Here is an 18,848-nt window from a genome sequence, read left to right as displayed (position 1 = left end):
AAAAAGGAAGAACAGAATGATGGGCATTAATTTTTTTTTTTTTCTGTTTTACATCCATAAACCAGGGTAGCCCTCGGGTGATACAGTTTCATGTCTGTTTCATTTACGATAATCAGTTTCTGATGTATTCAGAGAATGCATTTCCTTATTTTTTTTCTCCAGTGTATGTAAGAGTTTATAAGCAGAAACTGAAGCTATTACAAATAGCTTGATCTGTTTGCAGATTAACAGTTGTTACTGTCCAAGTTTAGAGAAAAATTTGATTCAGAACATAGAAACAATAAGGTTGCTTAAAAACCCCTTTTAGTTCAAAACCAGGTTAATTAAGAAATACTTTTAAGTTTATGATGCATTAAGAAATAACAACATTAATTTTCAAATATTTATAAAATACTAATCTTATTATGCTAATATACTGGAACTTACTTTTTCTTACATGAAGCAAAATTTTCTTTCTTTAAATTTTTTTTTTTTTACGGTGCTTTGAAAAAAAATTCCCTAAAGCAAGTGTTTCTCTGTTCTTGTACAAAGCTAATTTGTAGTTGGGTCCACTTGCAAAATATCTATTTCTGCTTATTATAGGTATAATAAATGTATAATTCTAAATGTTTAGGGGCAACGGGGAAATTAATTTGCTGACGTGACAAAACAATGAAAGGAAGAATATTCAGCCTGGGGGAGAGACTGGGGCTGAGGGGCTGTCTTCATATATTTGAAGGGTAGCAAAATGGAAGGGAGATTAGATTTATTCTGCCTGTTCCAGGGGCTAAGTGAGGTGAAGTTATAGGAAGGCAAACATATTAATGAATTATTTTTAAAAAATCAAACCTCATTATTTTATTAGTCTAAAATTCTTTATGACACAATGATTACTCCATTACTAGATGATCTTTAAGTTCCCTTCATTTCCAGTTCGTTCTGTGATGTCATGTATCCAGTATTTCTAAACATACAAATAGGTAAAAATCTTTCTTCACTTTTTATTTAGGCGTTTTGATATCTGTTAGACATAGTCCTTTAATTAAATGCTTAATCACTTGTAACTCAAACTCATAAACCCTCTTTATGTGAAGTCGAACCATGAAATTTAATTTAATGAAATACTACTCTTCCCTTATTAACTGCAGGAATTGGTAAAAAGATGTGATAAGGCCTCTGGGCTAGATTGGATAATCAAGTCTCTAGCATTATAATTGTTGGATTAAAATGCAATAAAATTCATTATATAAAGATAACTAAACAAACCTGTGTTCTAATCCTAATTCTGCCGCTGGCTGTGTGACCTTAGGCAAGTCAACCTCATTGAGCTTAAGCTTCTTTTTCTGTAAAATCAGAATATTGCCAACTACACAGAGTTGCAGGAAGCATTAGAGCTAATATGACTAAAGTGCTTAGCAGAGTGCCAAACACGTAGTAAATACTGAATAAATGAAAGCTATGGTTTTGATGAAAATTAATGCTACCTAGAGTTGTTCTATGGAAAAATTTTTCAGCTAGGTAGCTTAACTTTATGATACCTGTTACCAGCTTGATCCATTTCCCTAATGTAGATATTTTAAAGTGATTGCAAGTTAAGACGTGGAATATCCTTGAGCCTTGCCTTAAATGTGTTAATTAGCTCAGAGAGTTCAGATTCTGCTTTCCCCTTGGCACATTGGTACATAAACCAAATGGGGAAAATAGGAAAAGGAGCAGAGTAGTGTATTAACAGAACAACATTTGCCAAAAACAAATGGTATCCTTGTCAAATTATTTAGGAAATCGTGAGTTAAATGATATTAAGAAAGTTTGTTTATTGCAGGAACTTTCAGAGGCTTTAATATGTAATTTTTCCTCATCATTCTCCAAGGGTGGGTGTGATAATGTTTTCTGAACTTATTTTACTATGGAAATCTTTATTTAATATGTATTTGTGTCTTTGTTTTTAATTCGTTTGTGGTAGAGCATTTTGGGGGACTATTCTACATAGCACGGTTTGGGAAGTGCTGATATGAACCCTGATATGGAGGATGGAACAGATCAGTATTTGGAGAAGAGCAGGTGGGACATCTTGGCTGCAACACAGAGAGTATGTATTTGGGTGGTATTGGAACTACTACCTGAAATGCTGAGAAGGTGTATTAGAGGCCAGATTTTGAAGGGCTTTAAATACCTAGCTAAGAAATCTAAACTTAATTCTCAAAGAAATCATGAAATACTGATGGCTTTATTGTCAGACAAAACACACCAACCATCCATGCATTCTCTCCCTATTGTGCTAGTAGATTAAAGTGGAGAAAAGATACCTAGCCGGCATCACAAATTTCTTTGCCTATAAGGGCCTTACAGAACATTTAAATAAATAAAGTACAATAAAGAGTATTGGAGAGTGTGGTATATTTGTAAGCTTGCGCTCAGTTTAAAAACCTTTGTATGCAAAACAAACAAACAAAAAAAATTAGTACTCTGCTAGCCAAGCAAAATGTGTCTGCAGACTGAAATTGACCCTTGGGCTGCTAATCTGTGGCACTTTCAATTCTAAAGGGAAAGACTGGCACTTATGTTGGTTAGGTTAAGTACTAGGCTGCTATAACAGAGACCAAAAAAATAATGTGGTTAAAGTACATTAAAATCTATTTTTCTTTTTGTAACTGTTCCAGATGACAGGCTAAGTTGGCAGGGGGGTTCCACTTCACACCGCCATTCAGGGTCCCAGCTTCCTCTGTCTTATTGCTTTCCCATCCCATGGGCTCTGTCTTTGTCTGCAGACCAAAATTTTAAAATTCGGGCTTAATGGATCAGTAGAAATATACCTCCACCCCACCTTAAAAAAAACCAACCTGTTTTCTAAGATATTCCAAAATAAAAGTGTAGAAGGAAGATGTGACTGGACATAAGCTAAAATAATTTACATTGTGCTTTAGAGGGCTACTAAATAAGGGTGTCTCAAGGCGCTCATCTGAATCACTGAATCGGTATTCATTACATACCTAGAACCAGAGATTGTGCTGGGTCCTGTGGGCATTGTCAGATCAGGAGACACAGCCTACTCTTACCTGGTTTGTTGTAGGAGTACTGAAGGGCAACAGGAAAACAAATCACTGTCAAATAAAGAGAAAGAGCCTATGACAGAAGGCAAGTCGAGCTGAAGCTCTACTCAACAGTATTGACTGAGCACAGCTGATAAGTATGGACTGAACTGGGGGGACGGGCAAGAAGAAGGAGCCACGTTCCCTCCCCTCACGCAGCTCATAAGCCAATGGGGAGTTCACCGAAGGAGGAATGAAAATTCCAGGGAGGAACAGTTGATGAGGTCAACTTTTCTTTAGGAGCAGGAGAATGTGAGTTCTGTGAGAGCAGTGTCTTCGGGATTTAGCTCAGGGTCTTCATGTCACAGACAGTCCCAAGTACTTAATGGAATGTAGATGGCCTGACCACGAGGGAGCTCTTTTCTCTTTGAGGAGCCCAGACCCAAGCATGAAAAGTCCCAGACATTGGCCTGGCTTACCAGTGACGGGACCATATTTACCATGGGAGAATAGACTAGAGATACACTCGTCCCTCCGTATGCGTGGATGTTGGTTCCAGGACCGCCATGGATACCAGAATCCTCAGATGCTCAAGTTCCTTGTGTAAAATGGCACAGTTGGCCCTCAGTATCCACAGGTTCTGCACCCCCTATACGGAAGGCGGGCTGTACATTCTTTGTGGTGAAATAACCTGTATGTTGCAGTTGGCCTACATCCACTGGTCAGATGAGGTTTGATAATTTAGAGCTGAGAGCCTTTGCTCTTCCAACAGGACAAACAAACATACCACCTCATGTATAAACTTTCCTCCTCAGGTACATTAACTCTGTTTCATGGACATTTCAACTTTCTTTAAAGACCAGCCCTCCAGATGGTTTGTCTATTTCTTCCCCAACCTCTGAAGGTTCTGCAAGGTTACCTGTGTCTCTGCAAATCGAACTTTTTTCCTTTAAGAGGTAGATAGATGTGCAGTCCCTTCATGAGATAAGATTTGGTTCCCATATAATGGCATTTTCCATAATAACTGCTGATATCATCAAGGTAAAGAGAGATGCTTCCCCTAACCACGCATAACAGAATTTAGCTTTTTATATTTCTGCCTCTCTAGAAAGCCTAATCTCTCCCCACTGTGAGTATGACTGACTCCAGGTATTGAAACCTGTACTCTAATTGGAAATTCATTGAACAAGACTTCAGTGAGGGAATTATTTTAGCCATTTTATCTAAAATGAAAAAGAATCTGCTCCTTATTTCAATGTCCTATACAATTGCTCCTGAACAGTAGTTCAGAATTGGAGAGAGTTAGATCAGTGTGCAGTCTGGCTTTTCACCTAAGACATACTTAACAAAAGTATATGTTTTGCACTCATTTCTGAGAGGCCCTATTCAAAACATAAATCTTGGGACCTTTTGGGAATGTTTAATCAGCTTTCTATCTGAAGATCTTTTAATGCTAACATCTGAATTCTGAATTATGTACTTGAATTTGCCTTTTTATTGTCTTTTCTATTTTTCTCTCATCTTGCAATAAAGTAGAACACCAAGATTGGTGTTATTTCCCTGAAAGTCATTTTTGTGATTTGGTTTGTGTTAGTAAGAACGAAATACTAATCTGCTCAGGTTTGCTTAGTAATTACACTAGCTATGACGTTTTTTCCATCATTTCTCAGGTTTCATTTCTCGTTGCTATCTTCTTCTAGAGTTCATCACTGGGTTTCCAAGTAATTGGTGAAGGAACAAAACCAGTTTCATAGTCATTTAAAGTTACATGGAGTGTTTACACTGGCCTTTCCTTGGGGACATTTTATAAACATGAAGTAGTCAAGGCAATCTGATAATCTCATGATACTGTAAAGGGATGGTTGCTTCAGAATTTGTAAAATAATTCTACCTTTATTGTTATTTTTCTGGTTATTGTACGTTGACATATATTTGATCTTCTAAATTACACATATTCTATTAAAATAGGCTTTAGGAGGCAGGTGGCTGGAAGGGGAAGGAGGATCCAATTGCTATTTTTGCAGTGACTTTCAGGGTGACACAAAATCCTAGCTTTAGTGTGGGACTAGATGTTTTTTAGCCCCTTATGTCCATTATATAATGCTGCTCTTTATCTCTGTTTTTATTTGGTCTCCCAAAAATATTAACCACAATCACAACAATAGGACAACCCCAGACATTTCTCATCAGGGAAACTTATAGTACCGTCTCGATTGGAAGCTTTGTCTAAGGGGTTTGCCCATCCTCTCCTTGTCCTGTTTAGTTGGGAGGAACTATTTGGATAGTTCATTTTAATAGTTTTCAGGTGCACGTTGGCTTGATTTCATTGCTAGAGGTGAGAGAGAAAAAGAGACAGAAATAAGAAGTTCGGTTAACATTTTTATAAAAAAGGAAAGAAAGCATATTGAACCCAATTTGAGTCGTGTTCATTCAGAGGCATGTCTGGAGTGCGTGCTGAATACCAGATACCGCATTAGGACCTGGAGGGCTGGAGACACAGAAGATGCTCTCTCTCCTCGCAGAGGGCTCACAGTCTAATGTGAGAAAAAGACAAAATTACAATTCAGTGTGCTAAGTCCTAGGTTAGAGCTTAGTACACCAGGAGAATATTGAGAAAAGAGAAAAGAAGTCTTCGCCAGCAGTGGGGGTAACCAGGGAAGGTTTTTGATAGAGATGACAACAAAGCTGAAATTTAAAGGACAAGTAGGAGGTGGCCAAACAAAGGGTATGAAGGACAAGGCAATTCAGGGAGGAGCATGTATTCCCTTAAGCCAAGAGGTAGGGCTGGAAGAGAAAGACAAGAGATAGAAAATGAGCCTGAAGAGGAAAACAGAGGGGGTGTGGAGGTCGTACGCCAAGTGAAGGGGTTTGTACTGAACCCTGAACACTCTGTGGGGCTCTTGCAAGATTTCTGACAGGACAGTGAGTTCTGAACGCTTTGCGTTTATCTCAGATTCCTCAACACCTTGTTCTTTTCTACCTCAGGGCCTTTGAACATGCCAATCCCTCTGCCTTAAGAGCTCTTCCTCCTCCTTTTCCGGGCTGTCTCCTTAGTATCTTTCAGATGTCAGCTCTTAAGAGAGACCTTCCTTGACCACTGTTTCTAAAGCTTTTCTTATTTCCTTCATATTATTTATTCCCTTTATAATTTTTAAAATAATTCATTTGTTTTAGATTTTCAGCTGTGCCTAATCCTAGACTGTAAATTCCCTGAAGGTAGGGACTGTGTCTCAAACCCTTGGCCCAATGCCTGGCACACGGGAGGTGCTCAAGGAGTATTTGCTGAATAAATGAATGAATCATCAGATTTGCCCATCAGGGAGACAGCTCTGGCTGCAGAGTGGGGAGCAGACGAGAGGAGAAGCCAAGACTGATGACAGAGGATGTAGGAGGTTGTCCCATCATGCTGGTGAGAAGTAGGAAGAGCCAGGGCCACAGTTGGAAGGGAGAGATGGAGATATACATGGAGTGAAGAAACAGTATGAAATGGAATCAGTGGAGATTCGTTGGATGTGGGTGTTTGTAAAAGGCAAGATTCAGGGATGACACCAAACATAGAAAATGAGATGAACAGTGGATGGTTCATTGAAGTAGGGAATTCAAAAGAGTAAGAACAGGTTTTTGGAGAGAAGAAAAGGAACTCGGCTTTGGACATGTTGGGTCTGAGGATACCCGTGGGCTATCTGGATAGAAACATCTAATAAACATTTTGATTTATGGGTTTGGAGCCCAGGAGAGAGATCTTGGCAAAAGATAAAGATTTGAGAGTCATTGGCCTATAGATTCATTCATGCACTGATTCAACAAATATGCACGCACTTACTAACTGCTGTGTCCCAAGTATTAAATACAGTGGTGAAGCAAGCAAACATTTTTCTAGTTTCACAAATATCACAGTCAAGCCTGGTAGCTGATATCATGGAAATAAAGAAAATAACATAGGGAATATATATATAAGGAGAGATGAGCACAAATGCTGGAGAACACCACCGTTGAAGAGGTGGACAAAAGAAAAGGAACAATCAGGAGAGGATGATGGTTTGAATGGATGAGCCCTCAGGTTTCCCCCTCCCAAGTCCTCATGCTAAACTAAACTAAGTCTTCAAAATAGATTGGTTGCTTTTTCCGGTGGCAGGATTAAAGTACGTTCACATTCACTCTGTTCAGAAATTCATTTTAAGTCGTCCTTAAAATAAGGAATTTCACAGGTTGGAACTGAAACAAGTATCAGCCCGCAAGCAAGTGACGCAGACAGAGATGAGCAAGAGCTGGAGATCAACCCAGATTTTCCCACTCAGCTCTGAATTTCCTCGCTATTGTTATATGGGTCTTAAGTCAAACTTAACGTACGTTGTGGTTGGATTTCCTTTGTTATGGTCTGTGGGATAAATGTGATGTTAACGTTGTCACAGTAGAAAGAGATATTATGCTGTTTTGCCAAGACTTCGTTAGAGATATTTATTTATTATTTATTTATTTATTTATTTATTTATTTATTTTTACTTCTCAGTTCTTTTAACCCAAGAGGCAACACCTCAGGCACTTACCAAGTAGAAGTCAACTAAATACCTGGGTGTGGGTTGTTTTAAGAGGTGAAATTTCTTTTAACCCAAGAGGCAGTACCTCAGGCACTTACCAAGTAAAAGTCAACTAAATACCTGGGTGTGGGTTTTTTTAAGAGGTGAAATTTCTTAGGCACTTCTTCAAATGAATTTTGCCTTTTTAAAAAAATTGTGGTGTATCTACATGATTCTTTTTTTCTTTTTTTTATTAAGATATAATTGGCATAAACATTCTGTGAGTTTCAAGTGTACAACACAACGATTCAATTTGTATGTATTGCAAAATGATCACCACAATAAAGTCCAGTTGACATCCATCACCACACATCGTGCCATTTTATTTTAAAAAAGCAAGTTCTGATTATTGCGTGTTCTAAAAATTAGAGCCGCTTCATCTAAAATATCATAGATTGTATGTTTGATATAAAAATTGACTGAAAATTGTCTTTTAATTCTCAGCCAAAACATCTTTCTTATGCAAAAGTCCAGTGTAACCAAAAGAAAAAGAATAATTTGTAGGTCCATTTATAATTCTACAAAGCGTGGTGATTTTTTTTGCATGTGTTTATGTGCATGATATTTAACAAATTTATTGGTGCATAAACTATGCCACAGGTAAACTTGCTTCCTTTCAGTAGTGGGCAAAATCTTGCTTTTATCAATAACATAAATCTTATTTATGGATTGTTTGTTGTTCATTCAGACTAGTCCAGTTTCTTACATTGTGTTTCTTAAAGGTATGTTTCTTATTTCAAAGAACACTTATTTAAAAAAAAAAATCCCTTCAGCCAACTACTTTTCCTTGACCCTAATTTTAAAGCAGGAGATTACACTAGCCCTATAAGCAGATCCCTCAACTAGATTCTACCTGTGAGACTCAGAATCAGAAAACTTTAGAGGCAGAGAGGGAAATGACATTCGTAAATTATGTATTCCTTGCCATTTATAAATATGTTCCTGTATATACCATAAAAATAAATAAGCAGTTGACAATTAGATGTAATATCAGATATCTTAAAGGAAATTAATTATATCCAGCAAAAATAAAGCAGATACAGAAATCAAAGAGTAAGTCATTTTGAACAATTAATTTATTATCTTTTCTCAAAAAATAAGGTTCAACCCACCCCCCCACAAAAAACTCTTGTCTCAAAACAAATATAAAGTTTTATTTGTGCTCAAAAGAATTTGTGTTTATGTTTCAAGGGTTGGGGCTTGTCTTTTGCAGTCTGACTTCTTAAGGATTCACGCTATGGTGCCTGTAGAAATGAAGGGGGAACATCTTTAAATCTTGTTTGGTTTGAAGGAATGGATAGCTAATCCCGATCAGATGTTTCTTTAGAGAACAATGTTTAAAAACTGTTAGGGAATTTAGCTATCCTAGCTGATTCTTAGGTAGGCTGTTTTCATCCCAGTTGTGAAGGTCTCAGAGGTCAGCCAAGGTAACCATTTATTTTAAATCGTCTTTTGTTTCAGATTTCCTGTTGAACTTTTTTTTTTAACCATTTCAAAAATCACCCAGTTGTTGTGTCGTAGCTTTCCATAACCTCCAGATTCAAAGATTCAAACCAAAAAACCATCTATGCAACTAAATGACTATACCCTCCTACGTGACTCTAACTAGAGCAGAATATGAAATTAGACTTCACATTTTTTAATCACAGTGAAACTAATATTTGAAATTCTCTTGTCAGATGTCTTCTATTTATGACACTTCGCTTCTTTTGTTTTTGTTTCCCCAGGACATTTGGGCTTCCAGGACAGTTTTGTCACATCAGGGGTTTTTAGTGTGACTGAGCTAGTAAGAGTGTCACAGAGTAAGTATAATTTTGCTTTGATTTGGTACAGATTTGCCTTGGGTTTGTGCTTACCTTTTGCTTAGGCCTCCTAAAGACATAAATACCTTTCAGAATCTCCTCTTCATACTCCCACTGGAAGAATTTTGCCACGTAGTTTGTTTGACAGCCAAGAATTTAGATCAGGAAAAATTAATATCATTTTAATGTGAGACATAGGGAAAGAACTGAAATCCTGAGTGTCTCACATAGTCCCTAGTTTATAGTGTGAACCTGTTTTAAAAAAATTGAGGCTTCCCGGATTTCTAAGAAATTCTGAGTTTTAAAAGAATTTGTTTTTGACCTTTAAAGAATGCTAATGCCCTTAGCATGAGTGACACCGTGCAGCATGATCATTACCAGCTTGTCAATAATCACCAACAACAGTGAATTAAGAGTACCTGTCACCACCCTGTTCCATTGATCAAAGGGTCATTGATTGTATTTTTGCTATGACATAATCCAGACAGTCCAAGGAGAAAGTATAGGATTCTCACTCTCCCTCCCTCTACCCCATGTAAACACACACCCCCCCACACACACACACTGTTGCCTTCCCACAAAAACATCTCTTTGTTTTTATTTAAAACCATACCTATATTACCCCTGAAGCTAACATAATGTCATACATCAATTATACTTCAAAAAACTAAAAATAATAATTTCCATCACGCTTCAAACAACTTTGCAGGCCTTGAAAAGATCATAGGCCTTAGGCATTGTGCCTATTGGGCTTAATGGATTAAAGTAAAAGTTTCTGGCTAACATTAAAAGAAGCGTATCTACAATGACTATGGTGTTCTAGGTCCCAATACCAAGGAAAAATATACTGAATATTAAAATTTTATTTTTTTATCCCCCTTCAACTTCAAAACACCACTGGTGGATAAAATTTACCTTGTTGAAATTGGTTTCAAGCTGCATCAACTTCTTTGTGGAATGAGGTGGAGTAAAAATAAATATTTTTATTTCAAGTTCATACCCTCCATTCACTGTATTACAGTCTTGCAAGCTTGACCGAGTAAGCAAGTCAATCTCATGACAAGATGTCAGGTCAAGCAAGCCAAGCCATCCTGATCTCACAGGCTCAGGTTCTGTCTGTTCTTATTTCTTAAAAATCCAGAAAGTGGGATACAAGGTGTGGGCAGGGGATCTGAGGGTGGAGGGAGAGTCTATCCTCCAAGCACTGTGCTAGGTTTTCATGTATGTTACATAAAGTTAATCCTTGCAATAAACATGTGAGATTAAGAAATTACTCTCATTTTTACAAATGAGTTAAATCGAGGGTCTAGTTAAGTCATTTTTCCAAAGTCAAACAAGTGGATAAAAGGTTAAGCTAAGTCTGTGTAGCACTAGAATCTGTACTCTGAGACTAGCCCAAAGGAACTTGAAGAAATCTACAACCTGAGACTAGACAGGGAAAACAGCAGGAAGGTAACCATGGGTGTTAGAATTCTACAGTTGGGAACCCTTGGTTAATGCTGGGATGTTCTGGTGTAGGGGGTCAGAGCCCTAAAGAATGAAGCATTAATGAGCAGCAAGTTATGACTTGGAATGGCGAAGTTGCTGCCGTATGATGAAGTGTGCTTAGAGTACCAACCAGTGAACTGGAGAGATTGCCTTGTTAACTTGGAGGATATATACTGCCCTAGCACAGCTGATGAACCAGTTATTTGCCATAGACAAATAAAAATGCATTTGTATGTATATTTTTTTACTTTTTTAAAGATTTTTAAAAGGTGATCATCATCGTACATTTTTCTTGCGATTTTAATAATAATAGTAACATAGAGTATATGTATTAGAGTATAACTGTCCTAATGGCATTACTGGGGCACACATTCATTCATAGAGCCCTTACTGGGATCTAATCATAGCCTTCATGAGTGAAAAGAAAACCCTTTTAAGATTGGTGCACAAGACCTTTTTTATTCTACCCTTGCTGCTGTAATACGTACCTTTAGTCTTCATTACTGTCAGTGTCCTGAGGCCTGGGGGTTTGTATGTGAAGGCCCACACTGCTCAGAACCACCCCCAGAATCTCGTCCTTCTTCCACTGTCTCTGTGTCCCTTTAAGGTCTTCTATCCCAAGCCTTATCAGTTCCAAACTTGACTAGATTTCCCTTCAGTCTACCACACGTGGTTGCCAAGGGAATTCTCAACCTGCCTTCAGGATTGCCAGGGGGTATGGCCAGACCACACACTGAATCCACAGAGGGACCTGGTTTGTTTCCTGTCCCTGTTTAGAGGGCTGTGCTGCTTACGCCTGGCATAGTATCCTTCGGCTCCTGAATGCTTTTCGATTCTGTACGCTGCTGTGTAATTGCGCTAGGACTCACCCACACATGCCCTCATGCTGACTGAAACTGTCTGGCAAGAGTGGGACTGGGCTGTGTCAGCTGAACCATGGCTTCTGGCCAAACTGCCATCCAGAACCCCCTCCCTCCTGCAGATCTTTAATCCAGGTTTGTTCAGGGTCTGTGTCTCAAGATTGCCTTGGCTGATGAGGGAAGGGTCCCCCAGCTCGTGTTTCCTCACCCGCACGCCTTTCTGAAAGACGTAACGCTCAGACCACAGGATGGAGTCAAAATCCTTAACCATTCCTTACGGCGCTGCCTACCTCCCCACGTTAGAAGAACTAAGCATCCATTCTAGAGGTGCAGTGGACACTTTTTCCAGATAAGTGGGGCTGGAGTACATTCTGTAGCCTTGAGATAGAAATAAGCTAACTGGCATGTAAGTGGATTAAATGCATGATGTTAGCCCTGGTAGGAGCATAATGTAACATATGAAACATTACAGTAGCCAGCATTTATCACGCATGCACCAAGCAGCCGGCATTGTGCTAGGCACCGTTCAGTCCCCCCATGGTTGCCGTTATTGCCCCTTTTAATAGATGAAGGAGTCGGTGATGCTCAAAGTTAAGAAACTTGCCCTTTTCACTTTACTGTACTCAGCTAGCTGCCTGTAGAAATTTTTGTCATGACCTCTCCTATTAACTGCATTATAGAACTAAACAATCCAAAGATTCTGCGCTATTATTAAATTATCATTTCTTATTAGGGTTGATAAACTTTTCAATTGTTAATGTGTGCATTAAAAAAAAAAGTTTAAATGATTTTCAGGTAAACCAAAACAAGTAAAATACTTAATTACAATTTTTTTCCTGGATTTGTTTTCAGGTTTGATTTTTTTTTAATGAATAGACTTTCAATATCGCTTCCTCCCCAGTTTCCTCTATGATGGACATCTTTTGTTAGTGTGCTACATTTATTATAATTGGTGAGCTGATATTGATACATTATTATTAACTCAAGTCTGTAGTTTACATTAGGGTTCATCCTTTGTGTTGTACATTCTATGTGTTTTGACAAATGTATCCACTATTACAGTATCATACAGAATAGTCTATTACAGTATCATATTATTACACTATTACAGTATCATACAGAATAGTCTATTACAGTATCATACAGAATAGTCTAGTACAGTATCATACTAGTACACTATTACCGTATCATACAGAATAGTCTATTACAGTATCATATTATTACACTGTTACAGTATCATACAGAATAGTCTATTACAGTATCATATTATTACACTGTTACAGTATCATACAGAATAGTCTCACTTCCTTACAAATCACGTGTGCTCCAACTAGTCATCTTCCCACTCCCCCAACAAGTGATCTTTTTACTCTTTCTATAGTTTAGCCTTTCACCTGGATGTTTCTAATGGCCTCAGAGTCCTAGAATTTCTTCCACTGTGCTGCACATTTTTTCTTAACTTCCTCCCGTCTATCCCAGCCCCACCCAGTCCCCCCAAGTCACACCTGTGACCACATACGTGGCCCAGAAATTTCACGCTAATGGTGGCCTTAGCTTGAAAATGTTCCCTCTTTCTGGATCTTTCGAATTCAGTTTTTAAATTTGCTAATACAAATATTGACATTCCCCAGGTTTCCAGTTCGTTTCTGTTTTTAGTTTTCCTCCTTTCAAATTTAATAGAGGAGGGAGATGCTATTTCAGTATTTCCTCATGAGGATTCACTGAAATAACTGTGCTAAGTTTGTTGATTATAATCGTGTTACTACAGGGTGGCCATGGCCGAGAAACTCAAGAGAAAGCTGCTGGCTTAGCCTTGCACATTCAGATGTGAGGGTCAGGCGACAAGTTTGCTTGACATGAAATCATCCTGCTCAGATGCACGGGGCTGTTGGAATCAGGGCCTCCTGCTGCAGTCTCCCACCAATTTGCCTCTTACCCTTGCCTCCTGCCTGCCTACCTTTTAATTTTTTGCATCATCCAGACTCCGTGAAAGGCAAGAAAGGAGAGTTCTGTTTCTCTTAGCAGCAAAGAGAGTACTGTAGCATAAAAGTAAATGTATCTTCATTCTCCTCCTACCTTTTCCCCCATGTGCTAGGACCATCTGAAAGTAGTTCTGGTTATTTATTACTTTGTTCCGGGGGAGGGAGGGCGACATACAGACCACTAGACACGTTGCCAGAGAGAGAGAGAAGTCTTCTCTGCTCTGGGGGAGGGGGTTTATAAGTGCTAACGTTGAGGTTCAGAATCATTAAAGTTGTTTTAGCATAAGACTGTGAGGAAAGAGACAGGAACCATCTGTTGAAATGGCTCTTACATGATGCTGCATTTTCAAACAAAGCCTTCTAGAAGCATTTTCAGATGGGTCTCTTTCCCATGAAGTTGCTACAAAGAGAGCCCACTCTACTGGTGGCTAAATGATGCTGCTTAGATAGCTCTCTGTCAGCACCCTCTCTTGTTTATTTTGCACCAGTGTTTGCCTCAAAGTGTGTGCTTTGAGGCTGTCAAGTATCCTTCCTGGTATGCACCCAGAAAATCCTCCCGAAAAAATCCACTACTTCTGCCCATATCCTTCTAAAGTGCTGACTCTTTCATTTGAAGTTGGTGGAGTGACTCTGAAACCTTAAATACTTCACTGGGAAAGAGGAAAACCGCAAATACACACAGGCCATTGTGACTCTGGCCTGACGGGTTCTAATTTTCTAGCAGTGGTTTGTACACCCGAGCTGGCTGCAAGGGTTAAGTAAACTTCGTGGCTGGGTATGATTTCATGGCCCTGGAATTTTGAAAAGCCAGGGTTCTCAGTACACTGTGGCCAGCCTTAGAGTCTTTGGGTGTGAAAACCACTCTCAGTTACCCAGACTGATTCTGGGTTCCTGTTGCATTGCTGCAGAATCTATTAAAATCCAGCAGCTGAATCGTCCTGGCTCTGCCACAAAGCTAGGCTGCTGGGTGGCTACAGGATTCCCGAGTTGTTTGTCAATGGAGAGTGGGAGTGAATGGAGCAAGGCGTATGCCTCAGCCTGGCATGAGGTGGCACCCTAGTGGCTGTTTTCTGCCTTAGAAATGTGCACTCTTTCTGTATTCTTACACGAGATTTGTCATTAAGATCCAAATTGCAGTTCATTTGTAAAAATTCTTTCGTAAGTCTCTAGGTCCTTTGTGTGTCTCTGGGGGCCCATATCCACACCCTTGGATTTTCTGACCAGCAATTTAGTAGGAACTATTGGCAATAGTCTAACCTGCCGTAATGGCGCTACTACAACAGAATTAACTCGGCTCTAAGGTACAATAAGGAAACGAAGATCTTTGGTAGGGACAAGCCCAAACTTGAAAATTACGAAACGTTCCTGCAAAGAAGGACTCATGAGGAAATTGGTGTAGGATAAGGGATTCCGGATGTCCTAGTCCTTTGGGGTGCCATTTATTTGCCAGATTTTAGGTCTTTGTTAAAGTGGAATAGATTTGAAACTTTCTTTTCTGAATAGGTGGCCTGTTGGTTCACCTTTGATCATGGCATTGGAAATTATTTTTAAAAATCAGGTTATATTCTTACGCAAGCTCTTCTTTCGAAAGAAACCATTTGGGCTTGAGCATTAAAGGAAGAAACAAAAAGATTATAATAAAAAATACACTGCAGCCCTAGCATGAACAGTGGCTGTGACCTTGCCTCTTGTTTGCCATTACACAATTCAATGGCAGTCCACTCAAACTATGCTCTCGATCAATATCCTATTAAAGCAGCACAAAAAGTCTCCATAAACTTAGTGGTTAGCTATGTTTATAAATGGAACTCGGCATAATTAGATGGTCAATAGCAGGCTCTACTAGTAATTTTAAAATGAACATCACACATTTTCTATCTGTAGAAGTCAATGGCACCTCCTCCAGAGTAAGGGTATCATGTGCAGCAGACAAAAGAGTAGGAGTCCCTTTAAAAAAATCATAATGCCTATCTCCAGAATGCAGTTTTTCAAGAAAACCTGTTACATTATGGAATAGAAAATACTGATTGACCCTATATATTTTTTCATTTGCCAGTCTAAGCCACCTTATTCTGAATATATTATGACATTGCAAATGTTTTATTTTCTAGTTTTAATCAACCCCTCATGAAGAGACAAAATAATAAATATTGCCATACTCTTAGGAAGAAAAATACCAGTCTGGCTGGCTTAATTTAGTGGGTTTCCTCTACTATAATTCAATAAATTTTCAAAATAAATACTGAAATTGAATTACTTGAAAAGGATGTTTTGTTGTATCATTTTTTTTCTTTTAATTTTCTTGACATATTTGGGGTGAATATTTGAACAGTAAAGCTGGCAACAAATAGAATGAACTGACAGTAGCAGGAAATTTTCGTCAACTACTCTTCCTTCTGAATCCCGGCTCACAGTATGTGTGGCCAAACATGATTTTTTGTTCTGTCCTACTCTCCTCACCCACTAGAGAAAGAGCCCCATAAAGTAAAAGGTGTTCCCACCCTTACCTAAAAATTGAAATGTGCATATACCTTGTGTTTGGTGTGGGCTCTGGCAGCCGTGTTATGACCACCATGTCGGCTGAAATTAGAGCTATGATAAGAAGAAGCTTATGACATCAGCAGACCCATCAGCCAATACTGTGCATGAAGGTGTTGTCCTTTCTGTTACACTCATACCCCTACAGCCTTCCTGGTTAGAGCTGGCAGTGAGTTCTCATAGCAAGATTTAGAGGGCCTCTTGTTTTCTTTTCTTAGCTGAAGCTCCTACTAAATTTACCAGACTATGAACATTTTTATGGTAAAGGTTTGACTCAGGGAGAAGCAAAACACATAACACCTTGATGTACATACTATTTTGTTATCACGATCTCTTTTCATATATTCATCTATTTCTCATCTTTTCTATGTAATTTTTTCTTTGGATAATATATTATATAAAATCTATATGCAAGGTGGCATAATGGTATCATAAAATAGTCCAGGATAATAGATTTGGGGATCTGGCCTTACCAAGTGACTTTGGGCAACATTTAACCCCTCTCAGCTGTGTTCTCCTGATAGGTAACCATCATTTTATTCAATCAGCAAAGATTTATTAAGTACCAATTGTGTGCTGGGTCTAAGTCTGAGTGCTGGAAATAGAAACACCTTTCAGAATCGATAGCTAGTGGGAAGCAGCCCCATAGCACAGGAAGATCAGCTTGGTGCTTTGTGACCACCTAGAGGGATGGGATAGGGAGGGTGGGAGGGAGACACAAGAAGGAGGAGATATGGGGATATATGTATATGTATGGCTGATTCACTCTGTTATAAAGCAGAAACTAACACACCACTGTAGAGCAACTATACTCCAATAAAGATGTTAAAAAAAATAAAAAAAAAAGAAACACCTTTCAGGAGTGTTTCAAGGATGAAGTGAGAAAATGTCAAGAGTCTAGCACATAGTAGATGCTCAACAATGGTAACTACTATGATTATTATTGAACAAAGCCTCTGTCCCCGATCTTTCACTCAGAGCTGATCCTTGAGTTGACCACACTATCAGCAAATTTATTAAAAATGCGTATGTGTGTCTATATGTGCTGAGTGTGTGTGTGTATAAATTAAGACGGGCTGATTTTAGAATTCATGTTCTAAAAATCAATTTATTATGAGGACCATTCTAGTGACCCTTTCAGAGTTAGTAATTCCGATAGAAAAAGAGCATGCCAATACTAGATCTAATTCATCTGCTTTAGGAAGCCAGAAAATTCTTATTCCTCACGTTTTCAGCCAAAGCCTATGTTTCTGCATTATTCTTGGAATTTCTCTTCCAGGGTATAGAATGGATAACAAGATGTTTAAAAATTCTCGGTCTAACATTGACACGTTAACAACTTTTTAAGTGGCCAGCCACACCATGGTTATTTTTATCAGAGTTTTTCAAAGTATTTGGTTCTATAGTATTTGAAAATTTTGCTTTCTCTTACATTATGGGTGTAAAAATTCCAGTATGCTGGAGGTCATTACTGCCAGTTGGTTTTTAGTAAATCTTCATTTATGCACTCAGAAGCCTCAATTTTTAAAGAGAAGATATTCATATCCAATAGGTAACACTGGGGAACTAAAAGGCATTTGGGGGCTTTCCAAAACCCTGACACAATAAGACTGCAAATATTATTGAGATTTTGGCTGGAATATACTGTCTTCACTATAACTCTTGCTGATTACAAAGACGGTTGCCGATGACCCTATAGGCTTGTCTAGGACGAGACTGAGGGGGTTCACACTCAGAAAAGCCACATATTAGGTCAAATACTGGGAACTGAGTTAATCCAGTATGTGATTGGTGTGAGGACATATTAGCACCCAGAATTTTTCAATAGATGGAGGAGGGAAAAAATTAAACACTTCTTGGTGAAAATATTGAGAAGTATTGCAGACAGCTGGATTTGTAGGTTGTTGGGATGGGACTCTGTTGACATAGTTTGGTTTCCTAATTGCTAATGGTCAGATAGTCCCAGTGCACTCCTGGTTAAGGGGCTTATGTTTAGAAACCCGTCCTTGGTTTATAGATCATTGTGGTGAAAGGACCTCTTAGGCTATCATATCTATTCCCTGTCAGAGAAGACTTAATCCCATGGCTGAGGCTGTATCATATACTAAACGGGTACCACATTTGACCTCAACCAAAAGCTAAGAAGAGATGATACTGTAAAATGCAGAAAATCAATTTCAGTCCCAAAGGCAGAAGCCACTAATGCAAGAGATCCGTCAGCATCACTCACCCCACTGTGGGTTGCTCTGCAGGACCAGGTGTCAGGTCCTTCACCCAGTGAAGCACTGCCTGCCACTCTAAAGACCTGTAAAAACAAAGGAGATAGTTGTTTTGCCAGTTAAGTGGTAGGTGATAAATATTTCTCTATTTCAATCTTACTGAATTCATCTCCCCAGTAACCAATGATGAAGGAAAGACAAGGAGACTAGAAATGTGGGTTTCCCCTCTGTTTCTTCGGGCAGGTATCTAGAGATATCTGGGTTCAAATCCCTGCTCTGTCACATGTTGAGCTGCAATGAGTAATCATTGAGTGATCTTGATCACGTTACTTAACCTCGCAGCTCCCTTTTCACTTCTAAATGAGAAGAATACA

The 18,848-nt window shown here is 38.8% G+C and overlaps 1 protein-coding gene across 13 annotated transcripts in view; it reads left to right on the top strand.

Moving 5' to 3' along the window:
• NFIA (nuclear factor I A) overlaps nt 1–18,848 on the top strand; it is a 373,135-nt gene that overhangs the window by 222,151 nt on the left and 132,136 nt on the right. For all 13 annotated transcript variants that reach the window (XR_014235007.1, XM_082357481.1, XM_082357488.1 and 10 more), the window contains one exon: nt 9,313–9,387. Coding sequence is in view for 12 of the 13 variants with exons in the window: in XM_082357481.1 (XP_082213607.1) it covers nt 9,313–9,387 (75 nt within the window). In the remaining variant the exon portion in view is untranslated. The remainder of the gene's footprint in view (nt 1–9,312; nt 9,388–18,848) is intronic.

The sequence above is a fragment of the Balaenoptera borealis genome (assembly GCF_965194805.1).
Source record: "Balaenoptera borealis genome assembly, chromosome: 1".
Classification (NCBI taxonomy): domain Eukaryota; kingdom Metazoa; phylum Chordata; class Mammalia; order Artiodactyla; family Balaenopteridae; genus Balaenoptera; species Balaenoptera borealis.
This window is presented reverse-complemented; position numbering and strand designations above follow the sequence as displayed.